Raw genomic sequence first — 26010 nt, forward strand, 5'->3', positions numbered from 1 at the left:
GTCGAACTCCTTTCTCGATTTTAAATTTGCTACTGTCTTTGTAAATGCATAGGTTACTTACTCCGTCGTTTAAAACATCATAATCCGCTCCAGCACATCGTTCCATCACCTTACATTTTCGGCCACCACAGTTGTGCCTGTTCAGGGATTTTTTTTTTTGACATTTTTTCCCACTGTTAGAAACTATGAGACAAGTTATTGAATACTCGACAAGTGCACCATCCACTCTGCTGTGTATCCATCTTTGGAAGTCCGTGAGACCCTGCCCGTTTCCGAGTACTGGCGGACTGATTTGAGCTTATTAACTCGATTGGATCATAAGGCTTCATAGTGCTTTCCTGCACGCACACAAAATGTGACCTCTTCGATTTACATATGGCCCAAAACCTCCATGGTGCTAATAAAAGCAATGTTCGTTCGAATTCCAATTTGCCTTCATGGCAACAACTGTTAAATTTTTGTCCCTTGGTCTTTCTTTGAGAAAGATTTTTTTAATTTCAGAGCAGTATTTGAACAATATTTGAGTTCTTCAGAATTGTGGGCTTCTTGTTTCAATTTCTGTTTACTTAATTCCATTTGATTAAAGTTTTTAGCTGCATTCGCATCTGTTACGCTGGATTGTTCGAAGCGTCATTCTGGATTGTCAGCTCCTTTTCTGACTTCAGTTTGTGTTAAGGGTTCCATTTACTCTTGCAGTAGCCATTGATTCTGCATATGAGGTTCTTAACTGTTTACGAATTTCTGGACTTTGACAAATCCCACAATGAAATAAAACAAAGCTATTCAGAGAATGAAGACCGCGTTAATTGCGGCGTCACTCTTCCACCTTAAATATTTAAAAATATCTCACTTGATGATAATTTATGCTCTGAAATACATTTCATTGTTTTCAATAATAAAAAAAAAGTAAATCATTTATAAATCGTAGAAATATTTTGAAGAATCGAGCTCCCCGACGAGAGGGAAGGGGGATAAAGGAAATATAGACCCGGGCCCGCAATTCTTCAAGGGTCGAGACCTTAATATTTCACATAATTAAATTAATTATCGATCAAAAAATTCTACAAACTTAAAATAAGAAATTTTTTTTATCTTATTGATTTATTATAAGTTAGAACTGACATGCTACTTTTTTAAAGGCGCCTCCGTAGCCAGGTGGGAAGGAGCAGCAGTGCGTAGCACACGCTTCTTGATTAGACCGGGGTTCGAGCCCGTCACCACCAAATACGGAGGATGCGGAAAGGTCAAGGGAATGACCACCGCATATTCCCGGAGCAATATGGCCTTAGTTGCTAATGCTCCTAAAAACCAAAATAACAACAACAACAGCTACTTTTTAACTCCCATATCTACTTGTAGGCACACACAAATACGTTTCGGGGCGGTCATGCATTATTTTTTTACACGTTAACTCTCAATGCCGCTCTGAAGAATACCCGAATATGAACAGTCAAACAATGATATACTTTTATATAGTCTCAGATTCTCTTAAAATAATTATAAAAAAAAAAAAAAAAAAAGAAGTTCCATTCGTGTTTTACTCGCAACAAAATGCCTGCCGTAAGCAAACACTGTACGAACCTGGAAGCGCCCTTTAAACATCGCATGCTATGACGCCTTAGTGTGACCTCATGTTTACACCGTGACAGGCCACCATCAAGTTACCAATTATTTCAAAGTCGGCATTGCCAACTCTTTGCAACAAGTGTGATACATAAAATATTTGGGCTTTTCTGGTAATAATATACCAAGGGAATTTTATTTACTGTTGGAATGTTCGATCGACGAAGTCCAGGAAAATGTCAATCCATTTATACTAAAGCAAAGTTGTACGTACGTGGTATGGAAAGTATACGGCTTCTTTGCATCTAGTGTACTTGCATTATAAATAAATTTATTCAGATGCTTACCGGTGTGATTGACGCCCCCAGTCTTCGAGGACTTATCTCTACTCCACGTGCTGGACGCAGTAATGACAGTCCCTACTTACCTTTGCATTCTAAACTATCCAACCTGTGCTGTCTGAAGAACTTCTTCCCAAACAACGCAGTGAACCTTTTCAACTCATTGACAATAGACCCTGTGAAATACTCAGAAAGCAAGCAGTACAGAGTGAAGAGCATCTCAGAAACGCACTGCTTACTTCAACTGTAATCTTGACAATGAGTGAACTTGTAAACAATATTGTAAATATACGCACTTGTGTAAATATTGTAAATAATTGTATTCGTGCATTTTTGTACACTCTTCTTATATTGTAAATACTGTAAATAATTGTAATTTTTGCTTTTGTACACCCTTCTTATATTGTATATAATTGCAATTCTTGCATTTTGTACACCCTTCTAGCCGGTCGGCTGTGTATAAGGGGTGAAAGCAAACACTTGCTATTTTTTTTTTTTTTTTTTTTAATAAACTGATTTTAATAATAAAAAAAAATCTAATAAATTTTCTGTTTATACTCCGGGACGACCAAACGATCAGAGGAATTATATTTGCATCCCAACTAGCTATACTCTATTATCTTTGTATTTATTCCTATAACGTAATCAGTTAAATGTAAAAAAAAAAAAATATATATCGTTTGAAAAGCTATCTTTCCATTCATTTACTATTGGAATGTTCTATTGACGGGGTCCAGGAAAACGTAGGCCTAACGAGGAAAGTAGATTACTTATATTACCTTTGGGTTTCTAGTTTTCAACTATACCTATGAATAAAAGAGTAAATTAATTATTTTCTTAAACTAATTAAGAAAATTACCGCAATACGTTTTACCCCTAGCTACTCAAAATATTATAAACAGTGGATTTATTAGCGTATAAAGAAGCGAGACGAAAGAATATTTTATAGAAGCTTTGTTTCTTTCTGTTCCATCACGTTTTCAACGCAATGGGGTATTAGCAAATAAATTGTTCTTTTATGTAACTATCAGAGGCCGCTCGATTCAATGACACACCGAAATGAGTCAAAGGGCGGATTCTAAAAAATCGTCCGAGCGAGTCGATGTGCCCGTAGCATCCACATAACAGGGAAGGGTCACGGTTTTCTGGGCGTTAGAATTTTTTTTTAAAGCTCATCTTAACAACGACTGTGTGAAGTCAGAGTAGGTGGCGCTTGAAATGGAAATCTTATATACAATAATACCTAAGGGACGCCAAATTGTCTCGCGGCGGTCTGCCCATACAAAAATTACCCCCATTGCAGGCGTCAGGAGAAGCAGTCACAGTTGAGATGACTGGGTGGAAGTGACTTCGTGTCATGGAAGGTTTTGATCACGCCTTGATATCAAATTAATGTACTATTTTGCTTTAATGGTCAATATAAAGATTGTAGCATCGATGTTACCCTTTTGTTTTAAAAAAATTACCTTGAAACGGGTTCGAAGCTATGGGCGTTATGCCAAAATCAGCGGTTCTTGTTCTTAGCAAGTATGGGAAGAAGTTCTTTAAAGTTAAAAAAAAAATCTTATACTTTTATTTTTGAAAATACTTTAAAGCAATATGGGGAAGCTGCAAAAAAAAAAAAAAAAAAGGCCACACACACACACACTGTGGCCTTCTTCCCTTATCGACATCGCACGGAAATGCTCTCCATATCACTATAGCCAAGTTTATTTACGGGTCTTTTAAGTGTTTGTAGCCCAAGTTCAATCCTTCAGTCTCTGCCAAGTTTTTTTTAAGTTGTTAAAGTGGAATCTTCTGTTCTGTAGATAGTATACTTAAAATATATAAAATAGCAAAAATTAGCCGTATGCTTTTTCTTCACATTATCGCCAAACAATTATTTATGAGGATCCTGCAGGTAACTTTCATTAGAAGGCATCACGCCTTAACTGAAATGAATTCCCTGAAGGTCACAGCACCCATAATATTAATGGGAAATAAAGCATCGATCAAGAATATCAATGAAGGGCTTGTCTATGTATTGAAGCAGTCATATGAAATATTTGACTTAAAGCAAAAGTTGTCTTTTGCCGTGATTTGGTATCGAGCACAAAACCAATATTTTAACTGTAGATTACCTCGGAAATCTGTCTCAGGAGGGACAATGGGATTTTTTATGGAACTTTGTACCAAAAAAATTTAACTTAAATTCTTACCAGTTACACGAATCCTATTGTTCTAACTGCTTTCAACCAGCAAATTAGCACGCTGTTAATTGCAATTGAAACCCGATCCTTTGACTTCTGACTTTCTTTACTGCGCAAATATGCACTAATTTATCGTTTCAGGATTACAGACTTTTTCTGCATGGATGAGTAATAATGAAGCAGGAGAGACACAGAAAATTGATTCAAATGATTTGTTAGCAGAAATTCCATTCTGATCTAATAACAGAATTAAATGTACTTTGGTATGTCGACTACTAGTCTTAACAAATATGGTACATTAATTCCTCAAAGAAAGCCAGACACACAAAGTGGTGTTCCAAAATACTGTACTAATCACAGTCCTGAATAAAGTTTGTGTTATTTAAAGTTGCTGTTAAGAAGAACAACAACAGAGAACCTATTATTAAACTGCTTCCAGTGGAAAGATCCCTTCAGAGTAAATATAACTTAGACAGACGCTTTTCTGGAATTAAAAGCAGTGACCGGATTGTTAACACCTTGTCATACTGGTACAATTTAAATATCCATTCTGGCGTAAAGTAGAGAGAAATATCCGGGTAGTTGACTTTTTGAACTATTCCAGCCTAAATGCAAGAAATTCGACATTATATATAAAAAAAAAAAAACCTTCCATTATCCCCAAAAGGAATACTACGACGGATAAATCTATTAGCTCTGTCCCCATGTTCTTTATTTAGTTAAAAATAAGAATATATTTGATTATGTTCGAGAGAGAGAGAGAGAGAGAGAGAGAGAGAGAGAGAGAGAGAGAAAAAAAAACCACATTCAGATCACTAATACTGTACTACACATAATATTCGGAAAACTAATGTATTGATTATTTGACTGTGACAGACATGAATTGATTTTAAAATGTAAGAATCAGAATGCTCATGCATAATTGGGATAAAACATATGCATTTAATGATTCGTAAATGATTAAATTAAATAACTGATACCTTGGTCATCAAACTTAAATTAGCAACAAAATTAAAGCTTTCGTTAAATTGAAGAGATTATAGCGATTCAGTTTGTAGCCTAGTGGTCAGGCGCGCGGGTGCATAGGTACACTTGCCTTGAGTGATCGGGGTTCAAGCCCGTGACTGCTGAATACGGTGCTGTTACTTGTATTCTGTCTATCTTGTTAACTCCTCTGACTGTTTGGTCGTCCCGGAGTATAAACAGAAAATGTATTTATTTATTTTAATTTAACAACACGGTTGTCTCTTCTTTTGGACAAACAGCAGTCATAATTTCTTGTTAAACCCCTTGTGTGATATATATTTTCTAAATACAAATTTTGTACTGTATTAATTTCCATGGAAATCGCACAAAAATTTGCGCCCGTGCGACCAGTAGTGTAGTAATTGTAATAAATGGTGGAATTAAACAGACGTGAACGTGCTTTCCACTGGTATTGTCCATATGTTTCAAGGAGATTGCTGCCTCAGCTAAAGATAAAGCTAACCTGCTAGCATCCTACTTTTCTTCTAACTCGTATATTAATGATCTTGGTAAGCCACCTCTTATCATTCCCAGTACACTCCATTTAATGCCTCTTACGGTCTTCCGTCAAAAGGATGTCAGAAGAATTTAAGAGTGTTGATGCCAAAAAAGCACTAGGTCTTGATGGTATTTTTCGCCTTGTTCTCAAAACCGGTGCTCCTGAGCTTACTCCTGTTCTGTGTCGCTTTTTCACACTTTCTTATTTCCGGTGTTTTCCCTTCTGCCTGGAAATTTGCTCTTTTAGGAACGGACATTGTTTTATTTACATATGCAAATACTTTTCATATAGTCATCCGGTTCTGCTGGGAAACTCCTTCAGAAGGAGTTTCCCCAATTACAAATTCATAAAAAGCAATAAAAGACTATAGAAAAGCATGTATGTATGTTAAATGTAAATCTCATGTGGTTTGTATGTGCCACCTTAACCAGGCAGCAGCAAAGGGATACCCATCCTCAACACGAGGAGGTGGGCCTGTATTAATTTCATTGCCCAGAAGGGACAGATCTCGCACCCACCGAAGGCAGTGCTAAATCGGTGGGTGCCAGCAGATTTCTCTAGTTACCCAAATAGAGAGAGGAAAAAAAAAAAAAAAAGGAATACGTCACTGAAGGCTTCGTGAATTTCAGTACTACTATACTACTAAGGATAATCCTGACAGGCAAGCAGGATGCGAGTAGAAAGCATCCATTCATAATGATGCGTCGTTGAAACTCGTCGTGGAAGTTGTCAGTAACTGCCTTCTGCCGGAAATTTCAATAGAAAACTGTTGAAAATGGTTGAAATCGGAGGCAGTTTCAAGCAAAACTTTTACATTGTCAGGTGGAACTGACATACGCAGTCAGTTCTTAAAAAGAAGAACAAATCCTTCCCATCCAATTGTGCCATGGCGGGCGGTCAAACCACATCCCATCGACATGGCGGGAGATGGTTTGACCCTTTCGACACCATTTTTTGTACAACTTAACCACACTGAGCCATGAGCAACCAACAAGACACGCTGTTTCCAATATGAAATCACCTGACGCACGAGCTCCCACATCATGCCCTTTTGAAACTCCGTGATATCTTTACTACGTGCCACAACTGCTACTTTATCATTTTGACGTGCACGGCTAGATGCAAATTACCACTACTGTAGCGATACAGAGCTGTTTTGGTTTTTTGTACTGCGAGCTATGCAGAATAATGCATTACGGATGGGGATTGATCATAATTCAGTGATTACTGAGTGTATCACATTCTCTTGTGCGGGATCGAATTGAAATAAACAGTGTCAGAGTTTTCCTGCATTCAACTCATGAGTGACACTCCCATAGTGGACAACTCTCACAGTGCCAGTGGTCCCCGACAAAACCGCGTAAAAGTGCCACGTGTAGAAACAAAACCTGCCAAGGCTAGATGAGCGCGTGAGTAGTGCATGTACCGTGGATATAGCGTTGTTCATCTGGCCTCTTAGTTACTGGAAGGCCTCGTAACCAGGAAGAGGCATTCCAGCATCCGTCCACGTCACGAGGAGCCAGACCAGGTCAGTAGAGGGACCCTGTTGGAGTCCAGTCTTCCCAGCAGATCAAGGAAGGGGAGAACTCAAGAAATGAAATGAGAAAAAGGGAAGAGGAAAAGCTGGGACCTCGAGGAAGAGAGGTCCCAATATAGAAATAAAAAAATAATAATAATAAAATAAAACTAAAATAATTACAGTATAGATAAAAAGAAATAGAAACAAATAAATCAAAAAATAAAGTTTTTCCATTCTCTCTCTCTCTCTCTCTCTCTCTCTCTCTCTTTCTCTCTCTCTCTCTAAGGGTTAGCAGACCACCAGAGGAGAATCTCGGTGAAAGAATCTTGCATAGCATCGCGTACATCAGCAGGAATGTTAGAAATTCCTACCCCAAGTCTGGGGTTGCATGAGGATGGTCCCCAGTTCGAAGAGAGAGAGACAACCAGGAAGGAAGTTGCACACAAGAGAAACCTAGTCAAGTTCCAGTGGAACAGCAGTAGTCAAGGTGTCTCCTCTTGAAAAAGGCAGTACAGTAGTGTGCGAGTGCCACTCCCGTATTAGTTTGTCAGGTTACTTAAACAGAGAAAAAGGAGTTTCCCACAAATCCGCGGAATGTCACTGTGAAAAATATTGCTAAGCTAGTTTTGATGTGTAGTGGCGTTCATGCTTGTTCATTGACATGATCGCTGCTAAGCTAGTTTTTAGTGTTATGTCGGGTTCGTGATTAGTGTGGCGTCATTTTTGAGGTTACTTGAACACGATTTTCCTTTTACAAACTGTACTGTTTTTCTTTGGGAATATCATTTCCACCTAAATGACCCTGCATTACATTAGTAATAATGATTTTCCCTTCTGTTGAAGTTAGACTGATCGATTTGCAGTTATCCGTTACGTCCTTAGAACCACTTTTATGAATTGGCGATATATTTTCTCTTCTTGAAAACAAGTGAGTGATCCCCGAGTCCAATGAAGCCATTTTTTAATGGCTTGACGTATTCCTCTCCACTTCTCTCAAAATCTGAGGTGCCTCCGTAGCCAGGTGGGCAGGAGCGGCAGTGCGTAGCACACGCTTCTTGATTAGACGGGGTTCGAGCCTGAAAAGGGCAGTACTCCAGCATCCGTCCACGTCACGAGGAGCCAGACCAGGCCAAATACGGAGGATGCGGAAAGGTCAGGGAATGACCACTGCATATCCTTGGAGGCATATGGCCTTAGTTGCTAATGCTCCTGAAAACCAAATAACAACAACTCAAAATCTGAGGATGGTCAAAATGGCTGCTTTCCTGCGCGAACGTGTCGTTATCGGCTCCGTGAATTTTGTTTCAGTTTAGTAGTTTAAAGTTGTGCTAGAGTCCTGGATTTTGTCCCAGTTGAAGAACTAATGAGTTGGATCACCTTGGTGAGTTTTATATTTGCTTATTCTGGGCGGAAGCAGAATTCAGTGCATTATTTTATTCAACGCTAAGGACAATAGGTCTACCTTCCATAGCGCCATCGTCTTAGCATTGGAGAGCGTGGCCTCGGGTCCTTTTCTGGTCACCACGTCTGAATTCTGCTTTTCGACTGGGGCTGGGTCTCCCCCTGAGTGACCTTCAAGAACACTTCGTGTTGTTTCCACATTACAGTATTTGTGACATTCAAAATGAAAAACAGTGAATTGCCATGTGTACCACGTGTCCAACACCCCTCCCCCCGCCATAAACTCATCATAATAGTGCTTAAACTTTTCCCTCTTCAGTTTTCTCGTCAAATCGACCTTGCCAATGCCAAAGCAGCCTTACCCCCCTCTCTCTGGAGATATTTCTACTGTTGGATGTCCCCCCCACGTGTTTAGTGGGTATAAGCCAAAAACTTCAACAGGCTATAACTCGGTGTTAAATTCGCACACGAACTTGTGATCGGTGTCTTTTGCCATCTCCCGAAGTTTTCTGTTCACCCAATAGATATCACTCCGCTCGTCCGAATATTTCCGTTCATCCGGATCTATCATAATGGAAAGAAACTGACATTTCTGAGATCCCAAATGGTACTGAAAGCCAAACGGAAGACATCCTGGCTTGTGCCGGGGCAGAACGCGACCACAATAATAAGATGGAGGATCCTGGCGACCAGCAACCAGGACATACCATCAAGAGGAAAAATAAGAAAGAAGTCCCTAAATCAGAGAGAGAAAACCGCACCCCAGCCAGAATAAAGAAACATATGAGCAATCCCGAGCGATGGAAGATCCAAAACAAGGGGATAAGACACCTGTTCTTGATCCCACCATCCCAAAGGGTCGAGTGCCAGAACAAAGCACGATTATTAGAGCTAAATTGGAGACCATACTGAGACAACAGCAGTAGGATCTCATCAATGCTTCGCGCAGAAATTATCCTCCAGTGGACAAAGCTAGAGACCATACTGATGTGGCGCACTATGGCCATAGATGCTGATGCGCCAAATAAATCCCCAATCAACCAACCATACTGATGGATACGCATATACAAAACCACAGGGCGGTTGCGACCTTGGAAGCCCTTCAGGCAGAGTACTTTTGACTCTAATGGCACCAGGGATTTACCTCATCTCCGCGTATGTTCTTTGTATCGAGGACAGTACGCTGTCAAGGCCAGAGGTTTAAAAGTGTGTGGGTCATGTGTTGTGGCCCTTCTTCCTCTGGCTTGTTAGCCACCAGGTCCCAGATAAGATCTACCGTTTACGTACTCCGCCACGTGGAGGCCAGCCAGGTGTTCCCTTATAAAGTTTGCTCTGGCAGGTCCTACCACCTATTTTCCTGAGATTTCAGTGGCTGGGACCTAAAAAAAATAATAATAAAAAAAATTAATAAAAAGAAATAAATTTTTTTTCTTTTGGGCACAGATGGTATATTATACGCTGCTTAGAGGGGCTATAAGGGATAAAGCGCTGGAGGTGATAAGATTTCCTAATAGGTCGGGCATGAATTTTGGTGTTTTAAATTTGTACGTGCGGGGCAGGCACTGTGTAAGGGGAAAGAGATGGGAGGAGAGGTGGAAGACTGGGGGGTTGGAAATTGGAAGTAAGGGGTCAATAGGGAAGATGACCCCTATTGAAATAGTGGGGCATGCCCATGCCCACCAGAGGAGAAAGAGGGGTGGCAGGGGGGAGGAGATGGCAGCCCCCCCTGCTAGGGAAAGAGTAAAAAGCAGGCTAGACAGAGCCGGGGCGCCATATGACTAGTCGTATGGCATCATAAGATGCCATCTTCACCTTTGTGTTCGGGTCCTTCGGAGGTCCGAGTCCAAGTTGCAATCTTCGTCTTTGCATTAGTCTGGTGGAGGTCCAAGTTCAGAAGTCAGGTCCAGTTCGTTACGTTCATGTGTTGTATCTACTTCAGGTGGTCACTAGTTCAGAGTTTCGCAGTCATCTCAGGTAGTTATGTCTGTGTTTTCATAGGTTAGTGATGATGTGGCAGGGATCTTTGTCTTTCAAAGAGTTCGCGGGCAAAGACGGTGAAAGCCCGGTAATTATCTTCTTCTTGCAATATTATTTCTTCTCGGTTTCTTAGCAAGGAGTTGATGCGTGTATATAGCTGACATCTGAGGTCCTCATAGAGGTCACAATCATGGATAAGATGTTCATAGGTTTCCTCCTGACCGCAGTTACCGCTCGGGTTGTCGGAGATTCCCAGCTCGTGGAGTTTCCGTCTGAAAGAGCCGTGTCCCGGCTCCTTCAGAAGGAAGGTGGTGTGCAAGCCAGGAGAAAACCAGGACGGGGAGATAGGATATATCCTACTGACACCGGGTATAAATTTTTTGGTGACTTGCCCTTTTGTGGTAACGTTCCATCTGTTTTGCCAGATAAATTGCAGATGTTCCGTTAACCTCTTATTTTCTGAGGATTTGCTTTTCTGTGGATCTATTGTGTAGTCTAGATAAGTTGTGGTTCTTCCTTTCGAACGTTGGTGTAGCAGCTAACAATCTCCAGGTCCAGGGGAAGGAAGCCCGCCAGGACCTGGAGTGCATGGGTGCTCACCGTGCAGCAGGCTCTAGTTGTTAATAGTATGGATCGACTCCAGATTTTTCTTGTTGACTGCTGTGTTTGCTTTCTGATATCAGGCGCCTGCACCATAGGCAAGGATAGGGATGAAGAGAGCTTTGTATAGAAGGGAGAGGGCAATCTTCTTTAGTCCTCAGTCCCTCATGGTGATTTTGGTTATCAGGGCCGAGAGCCTCCTTGTTTTCGTTCTGAGATAACAGAGATGAGATGTGAAGTTCAAGTTTCGGTCTAGTATTATTCCTAAGTATTTTAGTTCCTGTTTGAGTTTGAATAGTGGAGGTCTACCAGGGTCAAGAGCACCCCTGAGGAGTATTGAGTTTGTTTTTTCGGTTGAGACCGTGAGAAGATTCCTCTTGGCCCAATCCTGTAGCATGTGTGTGGCATGATTGCCTATGGCCCCCAGTTGAGCCCTGCTATCTGCTTGAAGCATCATAATCAGATCATCAGCATATGCCTGTGTAATGACATTTGGAATATCCAGATCTAAAAACTCATCAAGCACCAGGTTTCACAGGAGCGGCCCCAGGACGGATCCCTGGAGGCAGCTCCTGTAAACCGGTCTGGATACAGAGGTAAAGGGAGTGCCGACAGTGATTCTTCGGTTTTCCAGGTAAGATTTCATGCAGCGAAATAGATTTGATGGGATTTGAGCCTGTCGGAGCCTGGCCAGAACACTGGGCCACCAGAGGGAGCCAAAGGCTCCAGCGAAGTCAATTGAGATGAGGAGGAAATATTTCCTGTTACAGTTTCTGACTGCATTGATGATCCTCTCGAGGGCATCAGTGGTGGAGCATCCCCTCCTGAAACCAAATTGGTTTCTTGACATTAATTGAGCATTCTGGTAACGGTTTTCAATTCTGTGGAAGATGAATCGCTCAACGAACTTGCTCAGCATCGACAACAGAGCGATAGGCCTGTATGAGCCTGGCATGTTAGTATTAGTAACGGCCGTATGGTGCAAGAAAGCCTATGGCTTATGCTGCACCAGCCAAAAAAAAAAAAAAAAATCCGAACAAAACAATGATAAAAACAAAAAATAAATAAATAACTAAATAATAATAATTAATAAATAAAAAAAAAATAATAATAAAATAAAAAATAAATAAAAAGGAAATTAATCCTATCATCCTATGCGCTTCCCTACCCGAGAGTACTATCCAGATGACCTTTGAATTTCCCCAAACTGTCGGCCTCTACCACCCATGAAGGCAACTTATTCCAATAATTTATAATTCGCTGGCTAAAATAAAACTTCCTACAGTCCAATCTAAACATTTCCCCCCGTAACTTGAATTTATGTCCCCTAGTTCTAGCATCATTTATAATCTTGAAAATTTCGTCCTCATTCATTTTAATGATGCCTCTCAGAGCCTTAAACACCTCAATCAAATCTCCTCTAAGGTGTCTAGTTTCCAAACTCTGCAACCCACATATTCGAAGTCTTTCTTCATAAGGACGCCCTTTTGCCGATTTCACCAGGCGAGTTACCCTTCGTTGCACTCTTTCAAGAAGCTCGATGTCTTTCTTTAGGTGCGGTCTCCATACTTGAACACAGTATTCCAAGTGTGGTCTAACATAAGCCTTATATAATGGGATTATCACGTCCCTATCTCTACTTGCAAAAGTTCGATAGATCATCGATAGGACACCATGGGCCTTCCTTGCAACCTGTTTGCAATGCTCAGAGAATTTCATGTCTGACCGTATCGTAACACCCAAGTCCCTTTCCTCCAGTACTGGGTTTAGTTGAACTCCACCAAGTGAATACGTTATTTTGGGATTACTGTTTCCCAGGTGTAATACCTTACACTTTGTTGGATTAAAGCACAGCTGCCATTTTTCTGACCATTCCTGAAGTCTATCTAGGTCTCTCTGAAGAAGCTCAGCTTGACAGTGATCATTAACTACTCTACCAATTTTAACGTCATCTGCAAATTTAGACATCACGCCCTCTATCCCTTCATCAATGTCGTTTATGAAAATTAAAAACAACAGTGGCCCTAATACTGATCCTTGGTGAACCCCACTTCTTACATCAACCCAATCTGAGGAATAGCCATTTATCACAACCCTCTGCCTCCTGCCCTGAAGCCATCCTTCTATCCATCTAAGGATTTTCCCAGTGATTCCAACCTGTTCCAGCTTATAAAGCAACCGCTCATGTGGGACTGAGTCAAAAGCTTTGCTGAAATCTAAATAAACAATGTCGAAATTATTCCCTAAATCCAGCTCGAGAGTGACCCTTTCGAAATAGCGAACCAGATTTGTTAAACATGATTTTCCCTTTACAAAACCATGCTGAGTATCCTTGAGAATTTCAAGTTGATCCAAATGATCCTGAATTCCACCCTTGATCATCGCCTCCATGATTTTCCCTACTACTGAAGTCAGACTGACAGGTCGATAATTTCCCACTTCACTTTTAGAGCCACCCTTATGTATGGGAGATACATTTGCACTTTTCCAATCCAAGGGAATCTCCCCAGAGTCTAGTGATGCTCGCATAATTAGCCTCAATGGTTCAATGCACTCGCTTGCCGCCTCTCTTAAGATTATAGGGTATATTCCATCAACTCCAGGAGCCTTACTGGTCTGTAGGCTCGAAAGTTTTTTCATTAAATAATCTTGCGAAATTTCAATATCATTAATTACATATTTTTTAACTTCGCTCCCACAATTTCCCATTGCCACAAAAGGCTTTTCATTTGTAAATATCGATGCAAAATAACTGTTGAGTTCATCTGCAACTGCAGCTGGTGTATTTATTACTATCCCCTTTCCCTTACGTAAAGGTCCGATCTGGTTTGTCCTGCTCTTCTTGACATTTATATATGGGAAGAATTCTTTATCCCCCCTCTTTTCTCTGTTTGCTAGTGATTTCTCATAAACTGCCTTTGCCTGTCGAACCTTTTCTGTGGCTCTATTACACATCACCTTGTAGCTGTTATAGGCTTCAGTACTTTTTATTGCTCTGTAACTTTTCCATGCCACCTTTTTCTGCTCAAGTAATGTGGCAACTTCACTATTCATCCAACTTGGAACCCTTCTCGTGGAGTATTTTTTTAATGGTATATGCGCATTCAAGGCATCTGTGATTAATGTTTTAAAAGCGTACCACAGTTCAATTGTATTCATTCTCTGCGCGATATCTACCCAGTTAATAGAGGCCATGTAGTACCTTAAGGCATCGTAATCTCCTTTTCTGAAATTAAAACCCATTCCTTTGCCTTTTACTTCTGCTACCTCTCTCGTCATCATCCACCGTAGAACTCCGTGATCACTTCCTGCTACTGGTTCCTCTACTGTCAGCCCTGTTATGTCATCTGATTTATGTGTGATGATGAGGTCTAGGATATTCTTTTCTCTAGTACTTTCCCTGACATGTTGATACAAATAACAGTCATCTAGTTGATTTAAAAATTTTGTTCCCCATGTCGAGTTTCCTTCCCATTTACTCCAATCAATTAGAGGCAAATTGAAATCACCCATAATAAGGCATTGACGCTTACTTGCCCATTCCATTTGCATGTAGAGGCGTTTGTCATAATCTTCACAATCACCTGGTCTGTAGATTACTCCTACTCGCATTATACCTTTGTTTCCAACTATCTCACACCATACAGACTCTATACTAGCATGTGAAATGTCTGAATCCGGGAAAGCTATCGTCGCACTCAGGCTGCTTCTGATAAGAAGCATTACCCCACCACCCCTTCTATCTACTCTGTCCTTCCTAAATACATTATACAAGCCGTACTGAAACTCATCATCCCCAATTTCCGGGTGGCACCACGTCTCTGTAAGCCCTATTATGTCCGCGTTACTTGTTTTAACCAGCAGTTCGAATTCGCTCATTTTATTGACGACACTTCTAACGTTACTGTATAAACAATTAAGATTTACTGATCTTGTATATTTAACAACCCTAACACAGCCCTTGAAGTTTTTTAGGCTCTCTTCCCTGATATTAGCTACCCGCTCACGTGAAACGTTTTTGGCTCCAGAACATCTAGATAATACGTCCAGTTGGGGTAACAGATAAGAACTCTTAAGGTATGTGCAAGAGTTACATTGACCAATATTATCAGATAAACGCGTGTCAGTATTACCCACATCCCCCCCTAACTAGCAGTTTCCCTGAGCCTTTAAGGTATCCTCAATAATACTGGCAAAAACCTTTGCACCACCTTTGTTTAAGTGTATCCCGTCTCTACAAAACAAATTCCTTCTACCTACAAGTGTGGGCCATGCTGATAGAAATTTACCCCCTAAAGCCTTGCAGATTCCTTCAAGTCTTGAGTTAATCCACAAGGCTCTTAACATATAATCCCTCCTATCGTGTCTGGGCAGAATTGCAGACACATAGACATTATGGTCTAGCTCGCGACATTTCCTCAGCATGGTCCTGTATTTTTCCAACAAATCGTCAGATCGTGTACGTTTAATATCGTTTGTCCCCACATGAATAATAATATTTTCTTTACCCCCTTTAAAATCTGACAGTCTGTTGGTGACATCATCAATAGTTGCTCCCGGCAGACATACCCTGGTTCTGCTCCACCTATCTTTATTACAAAAAATATTCCCCGTTTCCCTGACAATGGAGTCTCCTAATAAAACAATGTCCTTCTTAACCAGAGTAGTTTGCACTTGGTTTTTCTGTTTTGAGGTTCGAATCGGGTGTGCATCACTTGGTAGATTGCTGGAGTTTTGAGTCCCTGACGAGCTCCCAGTTGTATTATTTTCGAGGGCAAGCACTCGTTTTTTCAGGGACTCAAATTGTTCCCTCAGTGCACCAAATTGTAATTTAAGATCGGTGCACTCCTTACATCGATCACAAAGAAAAGAATCCCCAGTTGAGGTAGGATTAGTCACCAGGTTGACCTTGGAAAACATTCCACAGGTTCCACAACGGATTAAATCATGACTCACCCGTAAATCTCCATCTGCTATTTCCGTGTGAGTCACAATACCCTGTGACGTGTTTAAGGCAGATCTCGTAACTACCATTATAAAATTAAATAAATATCAATAAAAGTAACTTTAAAAAATTATATCTATAATATTATTAGAATCAAACAGTTACAGGAAAACCTATAACAAAATAATCCAACAATATCTAAATAAATCAAATATTTAAAAGCACTATCCAAAAGTAAACCACTTAACTGAGGAGCCCTGTCTAAGCGCGTCCGCTCACCTCGAATACCAACGTACGAATGTCCTGGGGTTTAGTGGGGTTTTTCAGGATAAGTCTGACTCGGGCTGTCTTCCACGAAGTTGGAAACAAACCCTCCGTGAGGCATTGATTTGCTAGGTTTAATATAGTATCCGGTATAATTTCCACTGCTTTTTTAGTATTTCCGGCTCTATTTGATCTTCGCCGGGAGTTTTCCTATTTTGCATTTTGGCTGCAGCTATGTTGAGTTCCGTTATCGTGAAAGGGGGCTCCACTGTCTGGGTGGAGTATTTATCATTCCCCTCGCAGAGAGTTCTCTGTTCCTGCATGTGTGTGGAATTATTGAAGGTAGGAGGATATGGTCCAATATATTATTAATGGAAGAGTGCCAGGATCTGGTGTATGTCCCTTGAGGTGTTAAGGTGGCAGCAACGGCTTCTCCCCTGGGGAATTTACTGGTGGGGACTTTATATACCACTCCCCAGGGGTCTGCATTTCCCACTGTGGATACAAGGTCTTCCCAGGAGCGCCTCTTTCTTGTTTTAATTTGAGCCGTATATTGGTTCCTGACCTCCCGGTATTGCTGTCTGAGTATGTCAACCTCTGCTTGGGGCCAAGATCTGCATGCCCTTTGGAACCTCTTTCGGGCATTATTCACTTGCTGTCTTATTGCCTGGAGTTCCGGTGACCACCAGTGGACCGCTTTGGGAACGGGCTTCTTCCTGATGGCCATGTTTGCTGCTTCAGTTAAAAGCTGCGTTACTTTTTGTTGGTGTTGGTCTGGACTGAGATATTTTGGGTAGAAATTCCTGGCTTTTTCCCATCAATATCTGTTGGAATAAGTTCCAGTCTGCTTTTTGGATGGCGTATCTTGGCGAGAGGAATCTAGGTGGATACTGTGCTACGAGGGAATGGTGGAGGTCAAAGGTTAGGACTCTGTGGTCTGAGGTAGTCTAGTATTCTTGTACCACCCAGGGGGAAGAGATGCCCAACAATCGACCAAGTGGCGAGAGTTACATCTATATTTGCCTCCCATAGTGTGCTGGAGAAAGTTGACGGTTGGTTAGGTCTGTTCAGAACTGCTAGATTACCGTTGGAGATGTAATCCTCCAGGCGCTGACCATTTCTTGCACCCCCACGGTCTGGTCGTTCACTGTGCCAAGCAGGGGATCTGCAGTTGGCGTCCATTCCTACTATGAGTTTGGCATTCCGCATTTGTAGTTGGATATTTTGCATATATCTTGTCATGGGCAATATCTTCTCTGGGCATATATAGAAGTGACATAAAATTCCCCTAACGGTGAGGCTATATGGGCACATACGGCCCAGTTTGTACATAGGTCTGAGATCTATGCAGATGGCAGGGCAGCAATCAAATGCCACAGCGCGCCCCATCTTACTCAAGTGCTGAGGAATACTAATAACCCCACAAATGCCCGAATCGCCGCCGCACCTAGAAAAACGCTTTTACTAAAACCACATCTAGTGGTACTCAAGCCAACTTCTCAAGGTAAAGAAGACAGTCAGACTCCGTTACTGGAGACGTCAGGAACGCAAAAATAAAATTAATACGGGAAACGCGTACGTAACACCGGAGTCATTATTGAAACTGAAACCAAAGACGACGCTAACTTAATTTTAAACAACTCCAAGATCTCTACGCTTGGTCTCACTGCTGAGCTGCCCAGTAAAAAAGGGCCCTCTATCATTATTTTTTATATTGACAAGGAATTGACTCCTACCATCTGTGAAGAGATTTATAGAAGAAATTTACAGCAAGTACTCCCCTGACAGAGAAGCTCCACAAACTGTGGTCATCGAACTGGCACCTGAGGCTTGGCAAGCCATAATCAGACAAACAAAGGTGTACATAAACTGGGGCTCCCACCGGTTCAAAGAGCATGTAGCTGTTCCTAAGTGCTTCACGTGTTGCTGCTCTTTGGGCATACGACTCACACGTGCGTCCAGGCAGTAACTTGTGGCTACTGTGTGGACAAGAGGCACAATTTCAAAAACTGCCCGAACAAAGCCAAAGATCCGACTTGTGCTAACTGCAAGTGGCACAAACTTCCGCGCTCTCATTCACTCCGCAATAATAAGTGCCCCGTATATCTGAAGGCAACAACAAAAAATCGATTATGGGGACACTGCCTAAAAAACATAATACCACTTGTATCAAATTCCTGCAACTAAATGCTCAGCGAGCTAAAGCTGTTGCTGCTCGGACAAGGCAAAGGATGGAGCAAGACAACTATGATATACTGCTCCCCCAGGAGCCATACACCTTCGCCACTGCCACACGTGGATACCCACTGAACTACAAGATCGTCCAATTGGAAGGTTAAGCGCCCTGGACGTGGTCGTGCACAATCCCAACCTGACCGTTACTAAGATATCTCATCTGTGTTCTACATGGGCCACCTGTGCGCATATTATCTCGTCCCTGGAGGATTTTTACATAGTATCCATGTATTGTCGTCCAGGAGAAGACATTCTGCCAGTTATCCAATACCTGCACTATGTTCAAACAGAACTGCCAGGATTCAGAATCTCCATTTGCACAGACCTTAATTGCCGCTCACCCATGTGGCACAGCTAAACCTTAGAATGCAGAGGCTCCAGAAATGGTCAGCGCATGGAGGAATTTCTCACAAACAGCGGCATTGTGGTCTTAAACCATCCTAACAACCTGCCTACATTTTCCTCAACTCTCTGAAGGCCACCCTGGATGTCACCATGTCAACAAGATCTTTTGCTAACTACATAACTGACTGGACCACTTCAGACCACCGAGCCATCACTTTCGAAATTAGGAGATCCAACCACCGAATACAAACCAACAACCAAAATTTGCACCGTTATGCAGTCCACAAGGCCAACAGACATCTTCAAACAAGCCACTACTACAAATGCACAGAGTCTGCTGACCAATAACCTTGAAAAGCAGAACCCAGATCTGCAGCAGCAATTTGTTTCTGAAGCAATAATCAATGCAGCCAACCAAGCAATCCCAAAAATTACTCTTTTTCTCAAAATCTATCAATATATGCCATCTGTTCCAAGTCCCTTATACTCCTTCAGGCTCAAAAGTTTTTCCAATAAACATTCGTAGTAAATAAGCGAACACGCTCCCTTGACATAACATTAATAATAATGTGAAGGCACTAATACTGCGTTTAGTAACACAACACATTATCACTCTACATTTTCTACATCGTTGGCCTGCCAGATCTGCCAATCTCATTCCCGCAGACTTTGGTTATGCGGTTATTTAAAACATCGGGTCTATAGATATTTCCATTTCCACAGCAGATCGAAGCAGGAAGTCAATCGCGAAGTGGTCAGCACTCGAACTTAACGTGTTCAAGGCAGCTAAAGCTAAAATTCCCCACTACATCATCTACTAGATATTGAAGGCGGAGACAGAACCAATTGTTAACACTGTTCTGTAACTTTTTATAAAGTCAACTATTATTAACTCGCTAATAAATATTCGATTTTCAGTGCATTTATGCAATTTCTCAGGCAACTGTTGGTCATTTTAAACATTCTTATTTTAAAATTATCGAACCCACTGATAACAATTTTATTTTTATAATATAAAATTTGTGGGAAAACGTTGTAACCACCCTGTACATTAATTAAAACAATGGTGGGATGATAGCCATCCTGTAATCATGCGAGGGAGAGAGGCAAATTAAGTAGATGATCAGTATTAAGTAGCATTTCTTCAAGGAAACCTTCGTGGGTAGCACGGTTAGTATAATCACCATCCTCCTGACACCAGATTTTGAAGACTAATTCGAATCCCGTCAATGACGCAAAGAATTTTTATGGGCCTTTTTTACAACGTGAATGAGTTAGTCATTCTCAGGCGGGGGTAGCATGTTTTTTTCTCCCTGAAATTAGGCTTTTTCGTTCAGCAAACCGACCCCAGAACACCCGCAGTTTACAGACATATTATATACGGAGCAATATGGCCTAAGTTCCTGATATGCCTAAAAGCCTACAACATCCAACCAACCAGCCTTCAGGGAAACTTGGATAAGCTTCAGGGATGGTTCGAAAAGTGCCTGCGTTTTAATGCAGCAGAATGCAAGGTCTCCTGCATTGGGAACAGCAATCCCAGAATAACTTATGCACTTGGGAGAGTTCAATTATAAAGGGTAGATGAAGAAATGGATTTAGGGGTTACTATAACCAAACATGAAGTTCTCCGTGAAGTGTAGACAGGCGACAAGGGGGACCCACGATGTGCTATCGAAAATTTGGGTGTACAGATAGGGAAGTCATAATTCCGCTGTATAAGGAAATTGTAAGATCGCATTTGGAATACTGTGTTCAAATGAAGTTACATCATCGGTAGTTTAGATAACATCAGCAGTCAGCTTGATAGGTACCTTCGTTAGGAAGGTTGCACGCATGTAGTTTATTTTATTCAATTATTTGTTTTAATTTTTATTTTGGCTGGTGCAGAAAAAGCTTGACTCGTTAGACAAAATCCATACAGTGTTTAGACAGAGTCTTAATGATATTAAATTCTATATGGCGCTATTTTTTAAAAATCTCCATCCGATTTCTAGACTATATTTTTATACCCTGCTGATAAGTCTTTTGGCATTATTTGTTTGATGACTTCCTTCACATTGTCCTTATGCAGTAGACGTCCTGCCAGATCATTTTTCACTCTTCCAAAAATATGAAAGTCATGAATGATTTTGTAGGTAGGCAGATCCATGGCTAATATTCAGCTCCGTGGCTATATCATCAACAGTCGTACACCAGTGCGCCCTGGTACGTTGTCTACCAACATATAGTTCTGTGATGGTTGTCCTCCAGAGTTTTCCTTCCTTCTCAGTAACGATTTGTCGATACACACTCTATAACGTAGAATACAATTGCCAACCTACACCTTTTTCACACGTAGGAAAAAGTGTACTGAAAGTAGGGCACAGCCAATGTACACTATAAGTATTTTTACCACTTCATAAATTTCCACCCACGGTGGCCATAATTTAAAGTTAAACAATTGAAATTTCGATGGCCTCGTAATATTGTGCTAATAAACAGTGAAACATGTCAGTTGCCAATTCTCCTAAATATACATTATTCACCTTCATAAATAAAGTATTATTTATGTAAATAAGTCTAAACATAAATATCCATCTTTATTATATTATGTAGGCTCCTTGCCATCTGTCTAGACCACTGTTAATTCCTGACGACACCTCTGATCGAATTAATCTGTGACCTTTCCGAGACTCCCGATCCGCATAGTGTCTAACGCTGGTTAGACAAAATTCAGTGTTTAGACATTCTTAATGATATTAAATCCTACATCGCAAAAGATGAGCATGAACTTTATTGGCGGAATTCTGTGACAAAGCGGAAAAATTTACATATGCCGATAGGTGAAATATGTCATTGCAAGTATTAAAATAAAAATTGTTAATGATCACAATTTCACTTTAAATTTTAATGTTCGAGTTTCATCGCTCGAAGTAACTTCAAATATCTTGATGGTCGCTTTGGTTCCACAATTGGCCATCAGATGGAAACAAGAACATATTGGACTGTGTTTATGACTCTCTCATTTCGAAGATTTTAATATAGTTACTGGCTGAAGGAAGCACATTTTTTTAAAGTACAGTAATAATTTAAATAAATAAACAGGGCGTATAAAACATATTTCAAGAAAACGAACACTAGATTAAACTCATCCGTGTGTAGAGTGAGTAACTAACAATTTCTGTTCTCTATACCAGTGCAAGAAATCCTAGAGGCACTTAAATAGTAACAGTTAACATTTTAGCTTCTTCAAAATAAATATACCATTGCATAGACTGTGAGAAATGTTGAGCAGATTGAAATAGTAATTTTAAATATACACTTAGTGACCACCCATCCGTAATGGACTATGCCTCAATATGAAAAGCCGAACAGCTTCGTACGTTAGAGCAGTGGTAATTGCATCTGGTCATGTAAGTCAAAGTGATAACGTAGAAATTATGGGACGAAGGAAAACATGTTACGGAGTTTCAAAAGGGCATGATTATGGGAGCTCGTGCATCAGGTACTTCCATATCGGAAAAGGCATGTCTTGTCGGTTGTTCACGGCCTACAAAAAATGGTGTCGAAAGGCTGAAATCGCCTCTCGCCGACAGAACTGTAAAGGATAATGCATGGTAGATGTTCTTGGTGAGCGAAGGGTGCAGCGCGTTGTATGGGCTCAAAGGCAGGTCTCTGTGCGATAGTCCACATCGCAATGCGATATGGAGGATGATTAGTCTCTAAATCAGCGCCCACGAAGGATTCCTCCCTCCCCCTTGCTTTACCATCATTTAGCAGTTTGTAATGATTTTTTTAAATGCATAATAATCATTGCTATTTGGTGCTTAACATTTTAAATTGGTTTCTGAGTAAACAAGTCTCATGGTTTTCAGCATTGCTGATATTAAATCACGCAGAAATATACATAGTCGTCCTCAGTCAGCAATTTTAATATTTTAAATCTCAAACTTGCACATGAGAATACATGTATTTAAACTTAATTGTAGTTAAATACGTAATTGCATTTAAACTTAATTAAAATACTCCTCTGTTATAAAAAAAAAGTAACGAAAAAAAAAAAAGTTACCATAACAGATTTTTTCTTTTTATAGAAATGTTTCTTTTCCTCTTCCCCTCCCCCCCATCCCTCCAAGGCTTCTCTTAACGGTAAACGCCCAGATTGCTTGTCTGTTCATTCATACTGGTTCTGTCGCAATCAAAGTGACACCTACACGCTAATACAATAAGGCAAACTTTTTTTTTTTTTTTGTCTAAAACGGGATCGATTAAAAAACCTACATTCGTTATGCGTCAGTCAAAATAAGAATGCTGAAAGTTCAAAACATTTCGTCAACGATTTCAAAATTAGTTCATAAATACCTTTCAACCTACTAGCACTTGATAACCAGGAATAACTGTGATAACCAGGAATTCAAAATTTGGTTTGAATTCCTGGTTATCTGAGAATTTTACCCCCCTTGTCAGCTCCATTGGTCGCAGTGTAACAGTTCATATTGTTTATTGTGCATTATGTAAAGTTTACAGGATGTTCAAAATCATATTTACATATTCCGCCGGCAGAAAAACCCGGAATAACTAGTGGAGGTAGACCTACTGCTGCTACTACTGTTCCTTCTGTCTGAGATGGGCTAACTAGAGCCTCACGAGATCTTTAAGAATTCCTTATCCTCCGACGGGGATTTTCAATATACTTCTCTCCAAACATGTGGCGAGTCCATTACTGTCTTAGAGGGCAAGTTTGGATTAGACTATAAACATAATGAGTTCAAATGGGGGGGGGGGGAGACATTGACCCCCGTAAATGTACCATAATGTGATTTTTAAGTAATTGTAAACACCAGATTTTTAAATTGGCCCTGCATATAATTTAGTAGCTATGTTGTTTCAAGATGAGGAATAGAAAACATATCTCTGTCGGTATATTCTAGTACTGTATTCCCTCACTTGTATTATATAGTTTGGATAAGCCCAAGAACAAAATATTGTTAGAGGTAAATGCACGAAATGATCTGATAAGTCACTCTTCTAATTTTAGAAAATAGACAAAAAATTATGCGAAAATAGTATCAGAGGATATCATTTCTATCCTTGGCCAGGATTATTTCCTTTCAGTTGCATTATTATTAATTTTTTGCGGCTCTGTCTAAACAAAAGATCGTATATCATTGAATTAAATCTTGCTATCTGTAGAAATTCAAAATGAACGTGGAAGTTAAAAGAAGCAAGTGCAATTCGCCATGCGTATATAAAGTAACGCTCTTCAACTTTCATTCATAAATCTTTGAATCAGACGATTGACGCAACATTTCCGAGTAATTTGCTAGGTCATTAGCCAAGATGTCAAAGCTCGAAGAGAGATCTAGTATCTGGCAAAGTGCCACTTGATTTCCGATTCATATACAAACCAAAATATCTTCAAAAATATAGTTAATAAATATCAACAGCTTATTAATTAATAAAAATCATTAATTATTAGTTAGTTTTAATATTATTATACTAATTTTGTTTTTACTCGTAATTATGCATATTGAAACACAAAGAATAAGATCTTACTGTTTGAATATTATTTACAGTTATGCTAATTTGAATACATTCCAGTTACTGAAGTACCATGCATTTCCTAACCGCTATAGCGCTTCCATTTAAACCCTTTTCTGACTATATAACCCACCTTCGGGTTTTCAACTTAATATAAACCATTGCTTCATAATCACTATAAAAAAGGTAAAACATTCAATGTTATCTATCAAAATAGCCTCCAACAATATATGTATTTTTTTACTTCAGAATTCTTCACGGGATTTTCATCCGGCAAAAACGGGCAAACCTGCCTACAACACATGCAACAGTCTCACAATTGGAGATATAACATTGCAATTGCTATAATTTTTAAATTCATTTTGCAAACATTATCTGTGTTCTAATTAGAATATAAGAATGAAACTGTTTTTTAAAACAATTCCTGAGACTTTTCTATTTATCTATAAGACGGATCATTATAAGTAACAATTAGAATGAAAGCATTCAACAGGATATTCAACATGTGATTCGCATTATCTGAGCAGTTACCCTCGTTTGATTAATTGCTTCTTATACCATTGAGACAAAATGAACAATCATCACTTACCTGTAGCACAAAGGCACAGAACCACCAGCCAGTTGTTCATGTCGGTCAGAAGGCAAAAACAATACTTCTCAAATGAAAACTAAGAAAGTCAGTCGGCGGCAACAACGTGTTAGAATGGAGTATCGGTGTAAATAGTCTGCGCTTCCAGAACCGCCTCCTTACTCAGCAGGTCTGTCCGGCAAGTTCAGAGCGTCGCACTCAAGGCATTCGGGTGTGCATTTTGCGTGTGGGGTCGTTAGTAGAGCAGCGTCGATGTCGTTGCGCGTGTAGAAGACGTTTGACGAAGGGAGGTTTAGATAGATACAGTCCGCTGTTTCTGCTCACGTGCCGTTAGCCGGATTGATCTCGAGAAAGTAGTCACAATGTGTAGTTATTACGGGGCTTTAATACAGGATCGATAGCGTGAACTAACTGCCCATTTGTACCGGCTTGAATATTCGAACGCTAAGCGTAAGGTCACGGGGCGGACGAAAAAGATGGCTTACCTCATCCAATATTTCTCTCGCATCCCTCCTGCTGCTGTGAGCCATTGGACCGCGTGCGAGGTCATGGGGGTGGAAACCGATGCATGCAGTGAATTACGTAAGGGAGGAAAGGGGAGGTTTCTTAAAGAAGTTAAAAGAATTATGGCCGAGAGGAAAGAAGCCCAAGAAGACAAGATAAAAAAGAAATGAGAGTGTTTAGAGGACCGCGAGGCGTCATTTTAAGTTTGATGTGCGCGTGTTCGGAGAAACCGCAGTTACGGAGCTGTTGAAACCGGATATAATTTAACACATAACACGAAAAATCAAAAAATATGATAAAAAAAAAGAGGTAATCTGGCACCCCTTACAGAATAAGAGTGGTTTTTCTTCTGTAGAATTTCTTTTTTTACAGAAACAAATTCTACACAAAAAAAAACTACTGTTTTCTGAGAATAACAGAAAACATCTCATTAAAGCTTGAAATTATAACAAGAGAATTTAAATACACATATAAAGTTCTAGGAATTACT

At 40.3% G+C, this 26010-nt stretch overlaps 1 protein-coding gene across 1 annotated transcript in view; it reads right to left on the bottom strand.

Moving 5' to 3' along the window:
- The window catches only part of LOC150082247 (uncharacterized), a 299068-nt gene extending 273609 nt beyond the window's left edge, over positions 1–25459 (bottom strand). The window contains exon 1 of the mRNA XM_090379208.1: positions 25017–25459. Within this exon, the coding sequence (XP_090235334.1) occupies positions 25017–25056 (40 nt within the window). The 5' untranslated portion in view covers positions 25057–25459. The remainder of the gene's footprint in view (positions 1–25016) is intronic.
- Positions 25460–26010: the final 551 nt, after the last annotated feature.

Source organism: Mastigoproctus giganteus, chromosome 8 (assembly GCF_048544385.1).
Source record: "Mastigoproctus giganteus isolate SK-2022 chromosome 8, ASM4854438v1, whole genome shotgun sequence".
Lineage (NCBI taxonomy): Eukaryota > Metazoa > Arthropoda > Arachnida > Uropygi > Thelyphonidae > Mastigoproctus > Mastigoproctus giganteus.